Consider the following 23635-nt stretch of genomic DNA (forward strand, 5'->3'; position numbering starts at 1 on the left):
TATCAGATATGCATACCTTAGGCAGACTCAGGAGAATGCACAGCTTTGTCTTTTAACTGAGTAATACTTACTTGTTCTTAATTTTAAATTGTCTTTATGTGTTATGAGCAAAATATATGGCCAAAACCATGGTGGCCTCAGTGTCTTGAGTAAATACTTCTTCTTCCTGAAACTTCTGGAGAGATGAACTCTGAGTTGGCTGAACCTGAGTGGTATGAAACTCAACTAACAAAAACTGTCACATGATTTTGTGCCAATTACTTGCCAGTTGCTAGGGGACAAAGCCATAAAAAGATGGCAATGGCAGAGTCTGAAGGGGTGTTTTAGCATCTTCAGCCTGCCTTGTTCTCCTTAGGATAATCCTTTCAGATGGAAAATAAAAGCAGGTGGAGCTCATATGAAATTCTGTTTTATAAATCTACTATGGCTATCATGCTGAAGTGAAGCTATTCTACAAAAAAGCACAAATTGTCCAGTGGTTTTGCAGACATGTAAGAAAGGGTACGCTCATAAATGACCATTGTTTGTGGGAAGAAAGATTTTAAATGCCTGTGATATCACAGTAATAGTTACTTTAGCATTTGACACTTACATAAGAGGATTTGAAAACAAGTAATGGCATTTTATTTTTTATTAGAATGGCAAGCATAAATATCCTGAGTTTGTCTATTGATGTCTTGTTTTTCAAGAGGTAAATCTTCAGTCTGCACTTAGAGGCCGTATACAGGTGTTCAGTTACTAATTTAAGCTCCCAGATTTGAATTGGTATTCTTACCTCCATGTGCTTCTATTCCTGTTTTAAATTATAGTTATGTAACTTAACTTACCTAAGAGATTGGCCATCAGCAAATACATATTTTATCAAATTAAAAAACTAGTCTCAACTAGTCTCAAGTCCTTGTGCTTTAGGTTTTGTAGGTCATCTCTCAGTCCTTTGTTGCTACAGCTTAAGATTCTTCAGGCTCTCACACTGCTTGTTACTGACTTTTGTTTTGCACTAATGTCCATTCTGTCTCCAGAAGAAAGAGTCATGGTATTGTAAAGATGCAATCATAAAAGTACTGTCGTGTGTAGGAGGTTATTCTGAGAATTAGATTTTACATGGGTCATTGTCAGGTGTGGTTGGGAAGGTCATTTCTAGATTTTGAACCTAAAAGTTATTCTTCAGGAGGCACCTACCTAAAGAAGTTTTAATCACACAAGTGTGATTGCAAAATTCATCTTTGTCACAGATGGCAAAATTAGATCCTTCCAGTTGGTCCTGTTAGGTCCTTTGCATGGTTGTATTCCATATGCAGTTGAAAGCATTGTATTTTTTTTTTTGTATTGGTGTAAGAATTGTATGGCTGCCTTCTTTCACCATCTAATTTGGTGAGGCAGATTACTGCCTGTTCTGATCACTTGGCAGTTGTTTTGCAGGTGGTAGATCATTGTCTGGATTTTCCAGCACCAGATACTATTAGGGCTTCAGGTATTTGAATAGTCCAACTAAAAAAAAAAAATAAGTAAAAAAAAGGCAAAACCACACCTCTTGAGTCACCTGATATTAATGTGGGTTTAACAAAGTGATGGAAACTCAAGTTACTAAACCTGTGGGCTCAGGTTTCATACATGAATTATTTTCCTGGTAACACTGACTTTTGCCTTTGGAGCAACCAAAGGGAAAGTAGCATGCTTCAGTAGTTCTATTAATTGATCTACCTTGTACTGTATCTGAGAAAAAAGAAAATTGATGTCCTCATTGATCTTTTAAGAATTTGTTTTTCTTATGAAATTGTATGCTTGTGCATCTGAGTTGTGTACAAAGAGCTCTTATCCTTTAGTGAACTTATTTTTGTGTGTCACTCAAATGTAAGAAATATTGCATTAACAACAATTAATTGGCATGAATGACATTTCATTTACACTGTAGAGTCTTTGTTGCATCTTAGAAGCATGTATGGGGATGAACACACAGCAGCTACTACCAGACTAGATGTGTGTCTGTGTGTGACTTCTCACCTGTGTAAGCTTTGGTTGTAGAGTAGAGGCATATGGATCTTTTATGTGTATAGCTGAGGCAACAACACATGAAAAATTTGCCATGTAAGAATAATAATATGAACAAATATTAAAAAAAAATAGCAAAATAATAATGTTAAGTACCTGTTCACATGTCATGTCTGTAGAGCAAGGAGAGTATTACAGGTAATCAATTTCACTGTTTTCCCTGGGCACAGCTCAGTGTTGTTGCACTTAATTTTTATTGGAAAAAGAAAATTGTTTAGCCCTGACTGTGTCTCTGGTTAGAACTAATACACAGCTTGTCAACAATCATATTTTTTAAATCACACCTGCTATATATGAGACAGTTTATCTTAATACATTAGAGAAAGTCATGAAACATCTTGTATCATTGTCGTGGTTTAAACCCAGTCAGGGAACTCGTTCACTCACTCCCCCTCTTCTTTCGCTCCCCCTACTCCCGGAGGGACGGAGAGGAGAATCGAAAAGAATGCAACTCCCACGGGTTGAGATAAGAACAGTTTAGTAACTAAGGTATAACACAAATCACTACTGCTACCACCAATGATAATAATGATAAAGGAAATACAAGGGAAGAGAATACATCATCTCATCACCAGCCGATCGATAATTCGCTCCCCCCAACCCGACCAAGCTCTGACCGATACCTCCTCCAACCCTGCAGTCCCTCAGCCCTTCTGGCTAACTCCCAGTTGCATCCTGGGCATGACGTGCTGTGGTATGGAATACCTCTTTGGTCAGTTTGGGTCAGGTGTCCTGTCTCTGCTTCCTCCTGGCTTCCCCTCCTCCCTGGCAGAGCATGAGGCTCACAAAGTCCTTGGCCAAACCAAAACATCCTTGTTATCAGCTCTGTTCCCGAGCTGAAAGTCAAAACACTGCACTACACCAGCTACCAAGAAGGGGAAAAATGACTGCTACTGCTGAAACCAGGACAATCATGTAGCATCAAATAGTTTTTCCCTGTGAAATTAGCAGCAGCAATACTCCTGTTAGCTGATTGTACATAGGGGGTGGGGGGGTGTATAACAACAAACACTGTAAATGTAGGAGTTCATCAGATTTTTTAGTGGCTTTTCTAAATAAAATACCAGCTCCATTTTTAGATTTCTCTGGTGTGTAGAGATAAATAATTTGTTCTAATATTCTGTTAATATTCCATTAAATTTAGTAGAGGCCAAAGTGAGCATCTGTAGGACAGGTTGAATGTAATGTAATTTTCTACTAGTTTTTGGTAGTTTAAAATGTTAAGATCATTCTCCCATTTATGGATCATTATTCCATTTATGGAATGAAATCTGGTCTCGCTACTGCACACTTTGTAGTGCAAGCTTTTGGGACTCTGGCCTCAGGAGGTTTTAACATCACTGGGTGCATCCCCATGTCTGTATTCAACAAACTTGGATTTACAGTCTCAAACCATATAATTGAGCCCTACAACGTCTGAAAACAACTTTTTTAACACACAAACCTTTTGCTTCAAGATAACAATACTAGTGCTGACAACAAATAGCTCTCCCAGCTTTCCTTTGTAGCTTAGTTACAAATTCTCAGATTTCTAGGTGTTTACCATGGCGTGCGTCTACAAAATTAGATCACTACTTTTGTCGCAAACTAAATAACGTTGCCCCCATCACCTTAATAAGATACCTCTAAAATCTGGAGAGGTGATTTACCTCCTTTTCACAAATACATTGAAATTGTTATTCTTGAACAGAATTTTTCTCTTTGTGATGGAAAGATGCTACTTTTGAGGAGTGTTTTTCAGTTTTAGCTTTCTGGTTTTGGGAGGAGACTGGTTTTGCTTTCATAAACCATACTACCTGGTTTTAACAGGCGCTACCTAGGCATCTGCTGTTTTCTACCTTCTCACAAATGGCAATGGTCTCTCTGCCACAGTTACCACTAGGAGTTATCAGCTGTGTATTATATAAAGTAGCAAATTAGGAAGGGGGAGAGTGATAAGAGCTGGAAAACCAATTAGCTACTGAGAGGAAACTTTGCCTTGCTGGCTCTCTTCTTCACACAGAATGTTCTGGGCAGCAGTGGAGGAGAGAAGCAGGCTTCTTGTCTTGCAAATCTTTGCGGAAAAACATCTTCAAACCATTACCCAGAATATGCTGCTAATGTCAAATCATGCACTCTTCTTTCTCTCAGGAGATAAAGCCTGTGCCTTACTTGCTGAGAGTTATTGGTAGCAACAGAGGGCTGCAAGGTTTCAACACAGATCTCAGTTGTATGCATGCTTTGTGGGCAGTGACTTGACATCTCACAGTCATTTCTGTTTTGCGTGATCATGGTCACATGAAACGTGAATGATAAATGTTTATTTATCAACATGAATGTCCTCCTGTTGGAAATCATTCACAGCCTTGTCCAGGTGACACTTCTGTCCTTGATTAGACTGTCTTTTGCATATTGAACATGGTGGTAGTTAGGCTTTTGTAAGAATTGGTGCTTTCCAGTTCTTGTAACTGTGTAAAAAGTGAATATTCAATACTTTTAAGTGAGATTTTAATAATTCTCTTTTGGCTGTTAAAACAGTTGTGAGAATGAAGATGAGAAAAGCAGACAGAATCTTACTTTTGAAGCGGTGACAAAATGGAGATAGGAAGCAAAGGGGCCCTTGATCTTTCCTGAGAGTGCTTGCAGAGAAGGAAAGGAAGAAGAGGAGAGTTCTCCCTGCAGGGGAATGTGTAAAAAGGAGCACTACTGCAATTTCATATTCTGGGGGCTAGGCAGGGCAGAGGAACCACTGTAAAGACTCTTCCCAAAGCTCCGTTGAAGCAGATGTTTATCATGAGAGAAATCTCTTTATGTAAAATACATCTTTTTCAGGACTCTCTCCCCTGCCCCCTTTTTTTCCCACATAGTCATATTGCACATCATTGATTTTATGGTGCAGAGGAAACAAGGATGTCATATAATGAACTCTCAGATGGCACACGTCATGAATATTAAAGGCAGGGATTCTGGGAAGTGAGAGACTGGCTCCCCACATGCTCACTCCTTCCAGTTTATCTCTTTTCTGTGGTTTCAGTGGGGCCAGTAAAAGTTCCTTTCCCACTAGGACAATTTGAATCTGTGCACGTGGTTGTATTCCAGATTCCAGCTGGAGCAAGCTATCAGCCAGTTTATGTGCGTCATGCCTTTTTTAGGAGCCTGCATATCTCTGCAGAACTGTGACAGGGAAGGTGCCCAGCCTTCTGAAGATCACTTCTTTCTGGTGTATACAAAATGTGTCTCATAGTTGTCCACAAGTGGGAACTGGAGCACATATGCAGAGACACATTTTTCCCAGACTTAGGAATTTCCTTCTTTTGTTCATACACAGGCAGATCAGCTTTGATTTTAGGTTTCATCTTACTGGTTTCCTTGTGACTAAGGTTTGTAAGCACAGCATAGGATTTTTCCTTTTGAATCTATGTGTTTTATGTGATTATTTTCCAGGCAGCAGTGGGGAACTGACATCAGTAGCTAAATTGAAGCTTTTTAGAAAAATAATGGCCACAGTGTCATTTTGTGCTTTGAAAAACAGATCCTAAATACTGGCCTTTTGTTTCATGGTGCTATGTTTTGATGCCTTGGATATTTTTATGCTTGTGTCCGTGGTTCAGCTGTTATGCTAGCAACTGCTAACTGAGATGGATGCTGTGGAAATTTGTATTGTATGTTATGAGGCATTTGGAAGTGTTTAAAAATAACCTCTCATTCTGTTCCCCGCTGGGATATTTTTGTTGGCTGTGTTAGAACCCTGTCATTTGATTCATTGAGACTGACTTGTGTTAGTCTCTTAAAACTCAGTGGGAACCCAGTGAAAGGTCAGAGCTGGTATGGGCAGAGCCTTTAGAAGACTTTGAGAAGAGGAATTGATAGTCAAAATGGTGAAATGTCTTGTAAAAATCCAAACCAAGAGAAGCATTCATTTGCGGATGGTTAACCACTGCAACAAGGAAGTGTGCATTCGATTACTGCGGCATGGCTCCAAGATCACAGCCAGAAGGGCTGGTAAATTTACGTTTATTTTACTCAAACCTTTCTCCCCTCTCTCCTCTCATATCTTTTATGCCAATAATGGTCTCTTGGAAAGGAACTATCCTGCAAATGACAATGTTACATCAAGTACAGCAGAGAATAAGGACGAATTACTGACAGGAGCAGAGTTGCAAATGGGGAATGAATGAGACAAAACTTAAATGACATTTATTAAAGTATCTTGTAAATTGTGGATTTTTTTGTTAATTGCTGAAAAATGAGTGACTCAAATTTTGCCCTTGTAGTTTTCTTGGACTAAGGTGGAGAAATACTTTGAAACTGTGATAATTTCTGTCAAAACTAAATAGTTCTTAAATTAGCAGATAGGTTGGTAGCATCTTTTGAATGTCAGCTGAACACAGTAGTGGATACAGTTAAGTGTTTTACTGCAGCTGAGTGGGTTGCAGGTCATAACTTTGTTGGTTTTATTTTTCTGGAGACTGAATAATTTAATATCCTGAATAATAGTACTGGGGTGCAGTGGGGAAAGGAGTCTAATCTGGATCTGTTTTTCACTAGATATAATAGTGTGCAACCCAAGGAGCAAAAATATTCAATATTGCTTTGGATAGCAACCAAAACAAAGTTGGTTTGTGGTTTTGTTTTTTTTTTTCCTTGTTTTTATACCGAATCACTTTGCCAAAGATGGATTGGTCCCTCTCTCAATCTGTATGTCTCTGTTTCCTTACAGTATTAAGACATTTCAAAAACTGTTTCTCCATGCTTTCTGTGGTACTGTTTAGTTTTGGTGTTTTTGCATATGTGGTTGACAGATTTCAGTTTCCATGCACCTATACAAAACTATGCCTTTGTATTGAATCTTCATTTTAGAAACGAGTATTTACAGAAGAATTAACTGAGAATGTGGCAGAGACCAGAATATTCTCAGACTTTTGGCTCCTGAAAATCAGAAAACAGTAAGCACAGTAGCTATAGGAGTACCTGTTTCTTGCAGTGATTTACCTCTTAGCAGCAGCAGCTCCTGTTTGCTTTTGCTTCATGAAAACTATATTGTTTACTAGAAAGTAATTCCCTTGATTGAAAAATAGAGAACAATATTGAAAAAGCATTAGTATTTACATATTTTGTATTCTTACACCTCTGAGGTTAAATGTTTGCTCCAAATAGATACAATAGATACTTGGCAGTCCTGGGGTTAGGGTTGGTCTTGATAATCTTAAAGACCTTTTCCGACACAGGTGATTCTATGATTCTAAGATGACACCAGTCTAGTAGCAGATTTGTGAATTGGGGCTACATTGATTCTTAAAACTCTTGATTTTGTAGTACTGTTTGTAGGATGTTACTCCTTTTGGTGTACATGTGCATTAAGCCTGTATATCAGCATGATATGATATGAAACCTAAGGGCTGAAGTTAGCTTGTGCAAAACTCACAGCAGGGAGCATAACTCCTTGGGAAAGCCCTGTTGTGGTTGCTACCACTTCAGAACAATGCTGACTTGCACTGGGAGGGCTCACCCCAAGATGAGTGGAGATGCTGAAATGACCAGCTTGTCCTTTCCTTTGGTGCCAAGCTTTCACATCAATGCCCAGTTATTTTCGGCCTTGCTCTCTTTGGCCTGGTGCTAGACACTGACTCGCTGCAGTCCCTTCATCAGCTCCTCTGATTTCTCTGAGCTGTTGACAGATGTACCTTGCCTTCTCATTCCTGCTGCCATGACACTCAATTCTCTTCCTGTTACTCTCTTCAGCCTTTTCACTGCTTAATCCTAGTTCTGGAAGGAGGTCAGCAATACTGGGGTGGGCTTTTTCCAGGTCAGAGGGAGGCTAGACACAGACTCCTGAGCATCCAGGAGTTAGGTGCACTTTGCAGGGTGTTAAAAGTGGGGTGGCATCCTAATGGCTGTACTAGCTGTACTAATGGCTGCACTAGCTGTGACATTAGCTGAATGCTGTTGGGGGGCAATTTCTAACATCACAGAGTCACATTGTTAGCAACAGATGTGAGCTGGCAGCTGTGACAGGACTTTGCCCCCTTCTAGAAGTTCTTGTAAAACAAATGGGAAGGGCCAGGTCGAAAGCCAGGCTACTACCTAAAAAGGAGTTACTATAAACTGTCATTAATTTATTCTCCTTGCAAAGCTAGAACAGGTGTCTTCTGTGGCGTCATGGTTTAAACCCAGTCAGGCAACTCGTTCACTCACTTCCCCCCCCCCCCCCTTCTTTTCCTCCCCCTACTCCCGGAGGGATGGAGAGGAGAATCAAAAGAATGCAACTCCCACGGGTTGAGATAAGAACAGTTTAGTAACTAAGGTATAACACAAATCACTACTGCTACCACCAGTAATAATAATGATAGCAGAAATAACAAGGGAAGAGAATACAACACCTCAGCACCAGCCGACTGATAACTCACGCCCCCCAACCCGACCAAGCACCGACCCATACCTCCTCCAACCCTGCAGTCTCCCAGCCCTTCCGGGGCACTCCCAGTTACATCCTGGGCATGATGTGCTGTGGTATGGGATACCTCTTTGGCTAGCTTGAGTCAGGTGTCCTGTCTCTGCTTCCTTCCGGCTTCCCCTCCTCCCTGGCAGAGCATGAGGCTCACAAAGTCCTTGGCCAAACCAAAACATCATTGTTATCAGCTCTGTTCCCAGGCTGAAACTTAAAACACAGCACTGCACCAGCTACCAAGGAGAAAAATGACTGCTACTGCTGAACCCAGGACATGTGGGTACAGGATGTGAGTAAGGTACAGAACTATGGCCTCCTACTTCTGAGGGCTACACATCTGACTGTGACGTAGATTCTGTTTTGATATAGATCCTGTGAAGGGTAATATTGGAGTCTACTGCAATTCTAGATTCTGTTTCTCTTTCCTACATCTTCTTTGTGGCATGTGAGCACTTTGCTCATGTGAGAAAGTCACCCTCTCCCCTCTGAAAGATCACTCTGTTCATAGCACAAGTTTTATCCACGTTGAAAATAAGCGAATTAATACACAGTATTTCTAGAGGAAGTAGTAAAAGGGATGGGAAGGAACTGTCCTAATTGCAGTTGGCTGGCCACTGCATACACAGTTTACACATGTGCATGAAGTATTCCAAGCACTGCTCTTTTTAGACCATGTCTATTTTTTTCAGATCTCTTTTTAAGAGAAGGAAATGCTCGCTCTTGTTCCTTTCTCCACTATACAAAGCCTTTACAGGTGTGTAGTTGAGTTTGCAATACAGTAAAGCTGTATGCAGTATATCTGGCCACCAGACAGCATGTGAACTGAATTTTTAAATAAGCAGAGAATACATTTTTCTGGGGGCTGTATTTCCAGCAACTGAATCTTCTCAAGAATGGTGGAGCTGGGGCTGCCCTTCATCCAGCTAATCCTCAGCTGCTGGTTTTGGCATCTTTAGAAACACTAGCAGCTGACAGTCTTTATGTCAGACCTCTTGCACATTCATGTTCGCAGCAGATGAACGCTGTAAAGTCATGTTTTATTAAGCTGTTCATGTTCCTATCTGCTGTGGCAAGTTAGAAGTTTGGAGCAATCCCAGTACTTGGTGGAAAGGAAGTACTGAGTTTTGGCTAGCATAATGAAAACTGTCTGTCTCTGTAAATTTTGACCAGTTGCCAGAAAAGTGTAGCAAATTTTTGCTAGGGGTGTATAATGTAAGAAATAAAATTGAGCTTGTTTATTTGATATTCCGATAATACGTGTTAAAAGATTCTGACCTGTGGAATGTAAGCGCCTGTAAAAATATAAAATGAAGAATGAAACAAAGTTCTTCTTGATTAAATATAATTTAATACTCAAGTCATTGTGCTTTAAATCTAAACACAATACAAATTTTAATTATTACTAAAGAAATAGTAGGCATTTCAAAATATAGCCTAAAAGATTAAACATTATTCCTACAAGGGTGGTAGCAAAATAATTGTTATGTATGGATAGGAGTAAAGGATTTGCACCAGTGTTGTAGAGTAATAAAAGGACATTGGCTTTTGACTTGCTTTAGCTTTTATGTTCTCTTTTTTCATTGGAAGATATTGGGGATCTTTTCATTTTGTTTCAACCTGGTTGTATTGCTTCAGATAGCTGACTTCCTTGAAGGCTGTCCAAAAAGTAAATAATCTGAAAAACTTGTTCCTTTCTTAAATTTGGATCACTGGAATATTTATTGTACTGCAGAGTGATTTGAATTTTGGTGCTTTAATGTGATATTCATATGCCTGCATAAGCATCGTAAATTATATGTTCCATAATGAAGATACACTCATGTCCTTTCAAAACACACTTATCTGTATATTGCAACATGACTGGAACTTTGCTGTGGACTTACATTGACTAGGGTTAATATCTAATTGTTTCCTCCATAATTCACTTAGAAATGTTGTGCTGCTATAGCACATAGGAAAAAATGAAAAGAACAGCTTTGTATATATATATATATAAAAATTATATATAATATATATATTTTAATATCAGATGAGCGTGCATCAGCAGTTAGTGCCCGTTCTGTTTTCAGTTTTTTAAATTAAAACATTATTTATTTATACTTGTGTATGGCTGATGTAAAATGCAATTACTTTGATTTAATATGTTTTAACAAAACATAAGTTGAAAATTCTTATTATCTGCTCAAACTACGTAGGGGACTATAAAGTTAATGTATGCTTTGGAACTTTGACACATTTCATTTTTAAAACCCCTGATCTGAAAGGGTTCCTCTCTTGCCTTCTGTCTACAGGTTAATCACAAAGTTAAAAGTTTGCCAGTTACTTGAGAAAAATACAGTTTTAATGAAAGTTAATGTGATGTTTCTTATTTATGTTCACTATGTATTTTATGCATGTTTGAATTTACTCTGGAGAAGGAGAGGAGGCTCAAGAATCATAAATTGGGGTGACCTTTCTCTGCAATAGCTGCAGCTGTCCTCTTTATGATGAGAAACATGATGAAGATATGTTACTGACCTTGCATCTAAGCAGGTATAGATAAGCCTACAGCCAGGATTCTCAAATTTGGGTGGTTAAAATTAGGTCCTTTAATCCATATTGAAGTGCCCTGAGCAAGTGGATCAACTTACCTTTTACTCAAGGGAAAGTGAAAAGCACATTTGATAATCAGATTGTAGTCCTTGTAAATTTAAAGATACGTGTAGATGCTTAATGTTGTGCTCTGGAGTTTAAGAATTTTGGCTTTTATGTTTTAAGATAGCATGAGTGCATCCTCAAACGACTCAGAGTATGGTTTGATGATCCAGCATTACCTGCTATTACACCATGCTCAGGAGAAAGATCCACCCAAATCTCTTCTCACCTCTTAGTGGTCCTACACTGTTGTATCTACTTTCAATCAGTTTCTATCCTCCTCTTGATGACTGTTGCAGATATGTTTGTTAATGGCAAAGACTGGTGTAGGCAATAAATTCCAGCACAAAATGTGTTTCATGCTGAAATAGGTTGAATGTCTAAAATGGCTGTGATAGAAAAGGACAGAATACTTGAGGCAAGGGATTTTTAGCTGGCCAGTCAAATTAAGCTAATAAGGAGACATTTGCATTTTATTGATGACAAGGTTTAATTATCTATGCAGATCTGCTGGCTAAGTCCCAGTGAAAGGAGCACTCCCTGCTAATGTGCTGCATTTGCAAAAACATCTGTCAACCCATTTCAGGAAGAAAAACCACCAGGGAACTAACCCATGAAGAAAAACAGTTGTCTTCCAAGTTTAGCTTTACTAGGTGGCTTATTCAGAGGAGAAACGGTCTTTTTGGTTGATTTAGCCAGAATGTGAAACCACACCTGGAGGTGGGGCCAGTGTATCTCTTAGAGAACCAGAAGCAAATTACAGAGCAAGAGATGTGTTGGGGCCATTTTGAAGACTTAAAAGGAAAAGTTAATTTTGGTGGTTAATGCGCTCTACTGAAGGGGGGTAGGGAAGCGCTTCTCGAGCATTATATTCTGTAATGAAGAGGTTTTCTGTAATGAATGTAACATGACACATAAAAGCATTCTCTAGGAAGGGGATCCAGGGAGTTGTCTTGTCAGGTAAGGACCAAACTAGCTTATTCAAGGAGTGATTAAATGTAAGTAAGTTAGTGTGCAGGTTTTCTGTAATTTTTAATGCATTTTAGAAGTATCTGTAATATGTTGCATAGTCTGTCTTGTATTTACTGGCGTTTCAAGTTCAGTATGATTTTAAAGTTACCAGATATTAAAAAGTCATTGCTCACCCAGTTTTTGGGAAGTTTGGGATAACTTAGCAAGTGCCTTACTTAGCCTTTTTGAGTGTGTGGAGAGCATGCTAACAGAGCTGCAGAGGTTGCATAGAGGATTTTGTGGTTACTGTCAGGCACTCTCACATACAACAGGCTATTATGTTACGTATTTCCACGAAGAAATGTCGTAACAAGTGACTCCTAGTGGAGGAGCCCTTTTTCACAAAATATTGATATGCTCGTTTAACTTTGTATTGGCAGATTTTTCTGCAAATACTGAGTATTTTGGGATCTGGCAGAAATGTGATCATGTGCCAGTGTCTGGCCTAGGGCAGGTCTGCTGGCCTGGTAGTTCAGAGATCTGGTATCAGTTATGAAACTGAGATTTTCATGAATACGTCCTGTCCTGAGCATGGTAGCTATGGTAGATAACAAAAAGGAAAAAAAAAAAAGATACAAATTTAAAGTTGAGGTGGTAAGACCTTGTCATTCAAGAAATGCAAAATTTGTAACATTGAGGAAGTCCAGGGTAGGGTTTGTATCACCCAATTTTACTGAAATGTAGTCATGTCTGCTGCTGGTTTAATGATCATTAGCCAGTGACACAAGAATATTATTTTTCTATCCAGTCAAATAGAAGGAAATCAGGTTTCAGCAACAAAGTTAATAATCTCAGTGGAGTGAATAGTACCTAAAAATCAGTGACATTATCAAGAAAACATGTGAAAAGGCTTCTGATTTCAAAGTGAGATTCTTTGCAGAATTTTGGTCAGTTACAATGGAGTTACTATTTAAAATTGTAGCTTAGAATTATGATCCAAAATGATCTAAATTGTGTATTTTCCTATATCGTAGCTGTCTTTATGATATGGATTTTTGCTTTTCCATTTTTGTCCTGTATTATATGTCTACAGAGCAGTGATGCATCTTAAGGTTCAAGTCATGCTTTATTTTCCTCATCTCAATACAACCATAATGGGCCTTTTGTTTATATTTTTTGTATATTTTCCATCTTTTAATAGAAAACTTTCATAGAGCTTGCTGAGACTCATTTACTTCACACTGAAAACCATTATATCTAGCCTAATTAGCACTGGAGGTGTACTGCTTTTCTGATTACTTGCTTTTCTCTAACAATACATTTTCTTGTATTCCGCATTGTTTTAAAGTCTCTGAACCTCAATATTTGCAGCATTAAAACTGAAAAGAATCTTTGATGGTGTCGGTTCACTTTTACGGATCTTTCACTGATATAAAAAAATTAGCCTAATTTGAATTATAAATAGTACACTGACGTGAATTTCCTGAGTTGCTTGTTGGACAAGTCATGTAACATTACATTGATTTTACCTACTCAATCTTTATCTGTATGCTGCAATTGGATTAGCCATTACTAAGGAATGAAGAGATGTGGAAAATCACAAAATAAGAAGTACAAACTGTTACTATATATTACTGTTGCACATGATAATGTGTATGGTCTGTTCCTTCTGAGCATAGATGGCATCTGATGACGGTAATGAGTGTTGGACATGGGGCAAATTTAAAACTGTTTTTCCCATCAGTTTGTTTGAGCTCTGTACCTGACTCTTGTCTGTTCCACTCCTGCAGCTGACAACTAACAGCAGTCTCTGCAGTGTTGATGTAGCTAGAAAGCAGCTAGACTTCTGTGCAGACTTAACTGCTGTTAGTATTAGACTGGAAAAAGGGGAGTGAGTTTTGAAAGGAGAGAACTTGGGCAGAGAGAGGAGTCATAAGAAGTAAACATTCCAGTAAGGCTAAGAAAGACTCTTCTGTAAGGGAAAGAGAAATTTAAAGGACAGGGAAAAGAGACTGTAAGTATGAAGAGTAGAAAGATGGCTGGAACTAAAATGACATGAAGAGAGGGAGCTTTTTAAAGTGAGGAAGCATTTTCATTGTGTTTCAATGATATCTAATCCTCATACTGTGTTTCAGCTTTCCTCTCCTTTTATCTTCTCAACTTTTAATGTGAATTTATAATGCTGATCTACTGTCTGTTTCTAATTTCATGCTCTATTAAAAATTCCCAACCTCAGCCATTATCACTTCCCAACCATATCACTTTCTCCTCATTCACCTCAAAGAAATAAGGGTGGGTTGTTGTTGTTGTTATTATTAGCCATCAAATAGTACCGGTTCAGATGTACTAGGTATTCATTTATATTAGAAGTCTGATTGCCAGTAGAAAATTAGCTGTTCTGTTTTCTCCTTTGTGTTACACTGTTATTAGCAGTAGTAGTAGTAATATCAGACAAAGTTAAGCAGCTCTGGTATACTGCAGTGTTGTAAAGAAGTTCCTCTCCTCTGGTACTTTTCAAAAGGCTTTTCCAGTTCTTACAAACCGTGTATGGTCTGGTTTCAATATGCAAAATGACTGTGGAATCTTCTTTCCAATCCCTGTTAGATGCTATTGGAAGGCTGAGGGTTTTGATGTTTTTTTTTTTAGGGCAAAAAATTTAGGATCACTATTTTCATCTCCTTTCTTCAGGTGTCCAACTGCCAAGGGAAGATGAGATTTCAGTACCAGTGACCTCAAGCTCACCAGTTAAGGACACTGGGGAGAATTTTGATCTTGCCATTGAACAGGAAGAGAAAATGAAAGAAGAACCTTTAACCATCTCAGAACTGGTATACAGTCCTAGCGCCAGCTTGCTGCCCACTCCTGTTGATGATGAGATTGACATGCTCTTTGATACCTCTCCAAGAGTAGAGTATGAGAAAGATGATACAGATTCATTTGAGGAACTGGAAGCAGATGAAAATGCATTTTTGATTGCAGAGGAGGAAGAACTGAAAGAAGCTCGGAGAGCGCTTAGGTGGAGCTGTGACTTTCTAATGGGCAACATAGAGGTGAATGCCTTTGTGAAGAGTTTCTCCAGACTTCTCTTTGTAGGCCTTGGACTGTTACTGTTTGTGTTCCCTCTCCTCCTTGTTCTCTTGGAGTCAGACCTTCAAATCTCTTTTCTCCATGAAATTCGTCAGACACCTGAGTTTCAGCAGTTTCATATTGAATATTACTGCCCCCTTAGGCAGTGGGTGGCTTGCAAAATAAACTTCATTTGTGACATGCTGGGCAGCTTTTAGATTTAAAATAAATATTGTAAAACTAAGGGCTATATTCAAAATTTCAGTTAGTGCCAGCTTTCCATAATGCCCCTGGAAACAGTAGCTGTTCCAGACAGTAGATGTCTTCATATGCGTACTCATAGATTTTTCATATCCATACTCATAGATGTCTTCATATCCAAACTCACAGATTTTTCAAGTTCTTAAGTTCGCTTTGCATTATTAAATTTCCTGTTTAGCTACAGGCTTTTATGGTCAGGTTTCAGTAAACCAAAAGAAGATTTATTCTAATTGCATTTCCTGCTCATGTATTACATCATATAAGATGTGTTCACAGTAAGTTTCGCTGTCCTTAACCTTACAATCCATGACACTAAATCCAATGAAACTGAAAGAAAAACTGTTTTGAATATACTCCTTAGTGCAGCAGTCTTCTAACCAATGCCTATACAAGCAATGTTTATGCTGGGTTTTTGTTTTTGGTTTGTTTTTCTGTTTGTTTGTTTTTTTAGAATTTTATGTGTTTAAAATATTTTGGTAATTTTTTATCAAAAGACAACTTAGGATGTTATTTAAATGTACAAGTTGGTAAGAAAAATGCACAAGGGAATGTGGGATGTTTTTAGTGTTTTAGCAATGACTTGTTTTTAAGCTAGTGGCTGCAGAATGAATAAGTTTAATATAGGTCTATAAAGAGAGACTGTGGTTTGGGAAATACATAGAAAGTTCGCTCAAGTTCAGTAGCGGCTGCCTGGGGGAGGTGAGAAGACACCAAGTACGCAGAAGAATTTCTGAAAGGCACAGTTGTAAAGCTTATGGAAGTGAGCAGAAAGGAAAGTAATGGTACTTCCTCTTAGCTGTCGGGTTGTCTTACATATTATCAGTGCTGTAGAAAGTCTCTACAAGATAGAGACATTTTGGAAAAGAGTGAGTTCAGTCTAAATGTAGATTATTTTTGATAACATCAAAGTAGATAATAGTAAGTAGGAAGAAAAAAAGCCAAAGCCCTCACTTAAATTAGCAGGTGAGTGACCTACTTTTAAAAACTATAGAGAAAAAGAGGAAAAGGAACATGTTTTGTATTCCTTTTTGAAAGCAAAGCATTAGGCTGTACACTTGACATAAAAGTATTCTACTGACTCACTATTAAAGGCTTTAAGAGATGCATCTTAATCCTTGATGCCCGTCATTACTAATCTCTAAGACGTTTTCTGTGCGTACGAATATGCTTTGTTTCATATATTACAGTAGTATACTTACCCTCTTTCCTTGTTATTACAAATCCAGTTACATGATCTAATGCTGTTTCATGTAACATGGATTTGTATAACTAAAGGTATTCCAACATAGCTTAGCGAATATGCTTAAGTAATTCTTGTCAGTGCTGAGAATGTTTGATGGCCCTCCAATATGCCACAGAGGATGTATTTAAGAAGAGAACGCTTTTAGCCTTCCTTTCCCTCATCTTAGTGCAGAGGTATTTCATATTTAAACTAGGGAACTCTGATTTTGGCATCACAGTCTTTCTTCTGCTTAGATATTTATGAATTGGAGACATTATTTGAGGCTATTAGATATGCATTTAACACATTGTAACTGCATCTCTAATTCCTACTGAATAAATTCCTTTCATTTCAGTATCAGAGAGCCAGTTTTGCTTGGTTTTCTCATGTAAGCCTTTGCAGATATCAAGTTTGAAAATGGCAATTTCTTTAGAGCATTTCTCCTTACCTTCTAATCTTCTCCAGTTTTTAAAGGAAAAAAACAGTTACAGGGCTTAGGAGTTCCTTTTCTCAGTTGAAAACTTTTGGATTCCTATTCATTTCCCAACCAACAAATGCTAAATTAAACACTTTTTCTCCTTTTGACTGTGTTTGTCCTTGCCAGTCTCTTCCCCAGAATCATTATTGATAAGTTACTTGATGTGTATTTCTTCTTGTGCTACTTGCAGCCAAGTGTTCCTTTCCCTTGAGGTAATAATCATTCAGCCTAGAAATGGAGAGTGAGCTAAAGTAGGTGTTAGGCCTTAATGGGAAATTACTCACATTATTTCTAAACAAATGTGTCAGAAAAGGTATTTCAAGTGGTAAAGGCTGTGAGAACTGTCATCCTGCTGGACTATAGCGACATGGTTCCATACAGGCTCCTGTGTAAGTCTGGTAATTATGCAAAAAAAAAAAAAAAAGTTAGATCCTATGTCTAAAATATAGTCTTGTCCCTGTAAATTACAGCATTCCAAAAGTAGGCGTATTGTTATGCTTGATTTAACTCTATCAGAAAAATAGCTGAGTTGCATGAGAACATAAGCTCAAAAAATGTGCAGTGCAGTGAAGTTTTATGTAGGGTTAAATGCAAGTGTATGTGTGCACATGTGCCTGCCTTTACTAATCATGTGCATATATTCAGGCCTGGCCTTTTAAAATTCTTCACTTCCTTCCTGGTACTTTCTGGTCTGTCAAACTAATTTAACTGAAAGGCATGAGAATCCTATAATATAAAGGCCAGGACCACGTATTATGTGCAGAAGGATATGGTTGGATGTATTCAGAGAGAGTAGCAGTCTAGTATTTTATTGGTGAGGATGACGGGCTTGGATTATGGAGCACCTGTAGGTACAGTATTGTGTATTTCTGTCTGTGTTTGGATTATATTGTAAAATGTATGTACTTGAAATATATTTTGTGATTTGTCTAACATTTGTAAACACAACTCTGGGAAGAATTAAAAACTGTTTTATTTAATGGAGACTAAGGGGAAAATATACCTGTAACTTGAGCCTTATCTTTGTACAGTGAATTTCACATTTCTATATGTCAACATCCTGATTGTTTTGTATGTTGATATGATGGCAGGAAACCCTAATAAAAATACACTGGAGAAAAGCTTTATGCAGTTATGACAGTTATTGTGGTAAAAGATGTTTCCCAAATACTGCTTTTTGCTGAGAATTAGTTGGTACATCATGTATTGCAGTTTTCTTAGGACTCATACAATTTTCTTTTTTTAATTCATCAGCTGGAGAGACACTAAGAAAGTGCTTTCAAATAGGATGTTATTAACATGGCTTCAGATGCACTAACCAATTCTTTGCCCAGTTACCATGTAAGAGTTAGGCACACTCTTAAATTTGCCCCAAAATAAAATTACTACACACAGAATACTAATTGAGAAGTCTGGTTTTAAAGTCAGGCCCTGGCTGGAGACATATGGCTACAACCTTTTGATAGGCAGATGTGGCTACAGTGTTACACAAGCAAAGCTGTGTAGCTTTTCGATGGAGCTTGCTTTACATCAAGTTGGTCTGGAGCTCAGACAGTTCAAATGCATCTTATAAGAAAGATGCAATCTGGAAAGAGGCAATTGAACATCATCTTGGGGAGCTAAGTCAGAGACAAAATTACCTGCTATATTTATTTCATTCTGTCTTTTCCCATATTAGCTTACTTATAATTTCAATGCAGATGTGTTTTCTGAGCTCACAAAATGATACTTTGGAGAAGTGAGGTGGCCCCCAGTATCTTCATCAGCAGGAACACTCTTCATCAGATGAATAAGTACCACCTACAATTGCTAGTCACAAAAGATAAAGAAAATATAATTTGTTTAAATGGACTAGAAATTGAGGTGAAACAAGCTACATATCTTTGGAGAATAATTACCTATATTGATTGTATAGGGCATGTATTTCTAGAAAGAGCTGTAGAGGAAAGAACATGGAAAGCCTCTCAACTGCACTCCTATTCTATTTAGATTCTATTTAGAATCTCTAATAAAAAGATCTGCTGCATGTAGTGTTTTCTGAAAAGTCTGGTTTAAAACCACTTTAAAATATTTTCTGATTTTCAGTATTATGCACAGAATTAGTTTCCTAAAGAGAAGTTTTGAGAGGGCTGCAGGTATTTTTAAGTTAGCTTCTAGTGCAATGAACCTGGCAGTAAAAACCAAAAACGTCACCTAATTTGTCCCTTGCTTTTCTCAGATCAAATCTTTGGATTCATTTTCCCACAGATAGAGCTGGGTGAATATAATGAGATGAGCTTCAGGTATGGGAGAAAAGGACTTCTTCAAAGTCAAATACAAAAACCATCTGAGCAAAAAGTCTGCTTAGATCCTGTCTTGGGGATCTAAGTCAACAGCTGAAATCCTCACTCAGCAGCATATAACCACTGGAAATATGAAATTCATTAGCACATGATCTCCTCATGACCACCACCATTCCTTTGCTGGTTTTGCCTAGCTGATGGTATGTGCCATTTCAGTCTTGAGACCCTGGTATGTTCACAGGGAACTGTAACAGCAAAGGTGATGTAAGGAGATGTCTACATAAAAACAAAGTACCAACTGCTGGTGAAAAATAACGTTGAGTCAGCTTTGCTTCATAGCTGCCTATCTGTTCTTGTTACTTCAACCTACTGTTTTTTTAAATAAACCTACTGTTAAGTCAGAGTAGCTGAGTTATACTTTTCTTTGGACAGCCCACCAAAAAGTATTACTAACTGTATTACCTTTGAGACCATTATTCTGTCCTTGTAATTTTCTTCACCTGAGATGGATGAGAAGTATTCTTCCCTTCTTTCACCCCACCTTCTCCACCACACATTGGTTTCCCCAAAAGTTATTTTGGAGCCTCAGAAATGAGATAAAACAATGTGTCTGATGAGCATGACATCATATGGATACACAGAGAAAGGACTGATCTCTACTTCTAATGTGTTATCAATGCCTTTGCCATTATAGTAGTATAGTAGTATAGCTAGCATATTGTCCTTCTGAGTGAAGTAAATTTTGCTGTTCCGATTTAGGCAACTCTACCCCACAGAGATAATGAGGATTATCAGGGGACTGGAGCACCTCCCATATGAAGTTTCCAACCTAACTGTTTCCCAACCATAACTATTCTATGATTCCATGATTCTATGATCATCCTCGTGGCCCTCCTCTGGACTTGTTCCAACAGTTCCATGTCCTTTTTATGTTGAGGACACCAGAACTGCACACAATACTCCAAGTGAGGTCTCACGAGAGCAGAGTAGAGGGGCAGGATCACCTCCTTTGACCTGCTGGTCACGCTCCTTTTGATGCAGCCCAGGATACGGTTGGCTTTCTGGGCTGCGAGCGCACACTGAAGCCGGCTCATGTTCATTTTCTCATCGACCAGCACCCCCAAGTCCTTCTCCGCAGGGCTGCTCTGAATCTCTTCTTTGCCCAACCTGTAGCTGTGCCTGGGATTGCTCCGACCCAGGTGCAGGACCTTGCACTTGGCATGGTTAAACCTCATGAGGCTGGCATCAGCCCACCTCACAAGCGTGTCAAGGTCCCTCTGGATGGCATTCCTTCCCTCCAGTGTATCAACTGAACCACACATCTTGGTGTCATCGGCAAACTTGCTGAGGGCGCACTCAATCCCACTGTCCATGTCAGCGACAAAGATGTTGAACAAGACCGGTCCCAACACCAAACCCCGAGGGACCCCACTCATTACTGGTATCCAGCTGGACATTGAGCCATTGACCACAACTCTTTGTGCACCGCCATCCAGCCAGTTCTTTATCCACCAAGTGGTCCACCTACCAAATTGATGTCACTCAATTTAGAGACAAGGATGTCGTGTGGGACAGTGTCAAATGCTTTGCTCAAGTCTGGGTAGATGATGTCACCTGCTCTACCCCTGTCCATCAGTTCTGTAGCCCCCTCATAGAAGGCCACCAAATTGGTCAGGCAGGATTTCCCCTTAGTGAAGCCATGCTGGCTGTCACCAAGCACCTTGTTGTTTTTCATGTGCCTTAGCATGACTTCCAGGAGAATCTGCTCCAAGGTTTTGCAATGCACAGAGGTGAGACTGACTGGTCTGTAATTCCCTGGGTCATCCCTTTTCCCCTTCTTGAAAAGGGGGGTTATATTTCCCTTTTTCCAGTCATTGGGAACTTCACCTGAGTGCCATGATTTTTCAAATATTGTGGACAGCGGCTTAGCAACTTCATTTGCCAGCTCCTTCAGGACCCGCGGATGGATCTCATCAAGTCCCATGGACCTGTGAACGTTCAGGTTCTTAAGATGGTCTTGAACCAGATCCTCTCCTACAGTGGTCCTAAGGTCTTCATTCTCACAGTCCCTGCATCTGCCTTCCAAGACTTGGGTGGTGTGGTCAGAGCCTTTGCCAGTGAAGACCGAGGCAAAGAAGTCATTCAGAGCCTCAGCCTTCTCAAAATCCTGGATAGCCAGATCTCTTGATAGCTTCCAGAGGCGGCCCACGTTGTCCCTAGTTTGTCTTTTATTTGATATGTACCTATAGAATCCCTTCCTGTTATCCTTCACATCCCTTGCCAAATTTGGACTGGGCCTTAGCTTTTCCAACCTGGTCCCTAGCTTCCCATAGAACATCCCTGTATTCTTCCCAGGCCACCTGTCCTTGCTTCCACTTTTATAGGCCTCTTTTTTCCCTCTTGAGTTTCCTCAGGAGCTCCTTATCCGTCCAAGGAGGTCTCCTGGCCCTCCTGCTGCACTTCCTTGTACGCGGGACGTAACACTCCTGAGCTTGCAGCAGGTGATCCCTGAATACCAACCAAGAGTCTTAGGCCGCCCTGCCAACTAGGGCTGTATCCCATGGAACCTTACTAAGTAGGTTCCTGAAGAGGCCAAAGTCTGCTCTCGCAGTCCAGGGCAGTGAGCTTGCTGCACGCTCTCTTCACTGTCCTGAGGATCTCAAACTTGACCATCTCGTGATTGCTACAGCCAAGGCTGCCCTGGAGCATCACGTTTCCAATGAGCCCTTCCCTGTTGGTGAGCACGAGGTCAAGCATGGCACCTCTCCTTGTCGGCTCCTCTATTACTTGCAGAAGGAAGTCGTCTTTCACACAGTTGAGGATCCTCTTGGATTGCTTGTGCCGGGCTGTGCCGTCTCTCCAACAGATGTCAGGGTGGTTGAAATCCCCCATGAGAACAAGGGCCTATGAATCTGTGCTTCATCCACGGATTCCTCTTGATCAGGCGGTCTGTAACAGATCCCCACAGTAATGTCTCCCATCACTGTTCTCCCTTTGACCCTGACCCACAAACCCTCTGTTAACTGCTCACCTGTCCCCAGACAGAGTTCCATACTCTCCAGGCTATCTCTAACACAAATAGCAGCTCCCCCTCCCCACCTGCCGGGCCTGTCTTTTCTAAACAGCCTGTAACCTTCCATTCCAACACTCCAGTCATAGGAGCCATCCCACCATGTTTCTGTGATACCTATTATATCATACACCCATAGACGTGCACACATCTCTAATTCCTCTTGTTTGTTCCCCATGCTATGGGCATTTGTATAGAGGCATCAGAGCTGAGCTCCAAATGAAGCCTTGGCTGTAGCGTCTGAAATATCTCTGCATCACTCTGAGTATTTATTATAGGTGCTGGCAACTGACTGCCTGTGTTGTGATGGAACCCAACACATCGAGTTTAAAGCTTTCTTGACCAGCCTGGCAAGCCATCTACCAAAGCAGCTTCAGCTCCACCAGCCTCCAGTAGACCTGGCCTCCCAGATTGAGTCCCATGTTCTAAATACCCAAACCCCTGACTATGGGACCAAAATAATAAGTAATAAAGGATTACAGATATTAGTTGAGCTAAAATTTTTGAAGCATATATAATAAGAAATTTTATTAATGATTTATTATCTGAACTCTGAGTTTAAGAAAGATTTGGTGACTAGGAAGAACTGTCTCTATCTTCTCTGTTGTTGGGTATGCAAAATCTGTTTTCACAAACGAATACAAACTCAACTTGTAAAGTGCCTGTCCTAGTTAAGTGGGTTTAGAGTGTCCTCTTGTGGCACTACAGAATAATCCTTCAGAAGTTGTTTTGCACAAAACCACTTTAAGGATTATTTTGTTTTGTGTGGGACTTTGTTTGTTTGTTTGGTGTTTGTTTTTTTGGTTTGGTTTTTGGTGTGTTTGGTTTTTTTTTTTGGTTGGTTGATTTGGTTTTGTTTTTGTTGTGTGTGGTTTGGCTGGTTTTGATACCAACTTGGAAAATTTGGCTCTAGGTTAAGTTTGTGTCAGAGAGTAGACGTGTAATAAAAGGGAACAGAAATGTAGACAATAGAGTTGCATAGTCGATGAAGAGTTTAATGCCAAGCTGAAATACTTATTTTTTAATTAAATAAGACAATCAATTACTTTAAACAATACCCCCCAATCAATCAATTACTTTAAAAAGAACAATATCTTGCAGTACTCTGGTGGAGCAATGTTTTCCACCAGCAAGTTTCATATGAAAAGTTCCTATCAGGCCTGTCAGCTCTTGATCTCCACATGGGCAGTCCAAG

General features: G+C 39.4%; 1 protein-coding gene across 6 annotated transcripts in view; it reads left to right on the plus strand.

Annotated features, from left to right (window-relative positions):
• FRMD3 (FERM domain containing 3) overlaps positions 1-15452 on the plus strand; it is a 136458-nt gene extending 121006 nt beyond the window's left edge. For all 6 annotated transcript variants that reach the window (XM_062640675.1, XM_062640692.1, XM_062640722.1 and 3 more), the window contains one exon: positions 14750-15452. In XM_062640675.1, the coding sequence (XP_062496659.1) occupies positions 14750-15345 (596 nt within the window). In that variant the 3' untranslated portion in view covers positions 15346-15452. The remainder of the gene's footprint in view (positions 1-14749) is intronic.
• The last annotated feature ends 8183 nt before the right edge of the window (positions 15453-23635 follow it).

This window comes from Pezoporus occidentalis, unplaced genomic scaffold (genome assembly GCF_034315485.1).
Source record: "Pezoporus occidentalis ecotype Australia unplaced genomic scaffold, CSIRO_AGI_Poc_V1 ctg117, whole genome shotgun sequence".
NCBI classification, from domain to species: domain Eukaryota; kingdom Metazoa; phylum Chordata; class Aves; order Psittaciformes; family Psittacidae; genus Pezoporus; species Pezoporus occidentalis.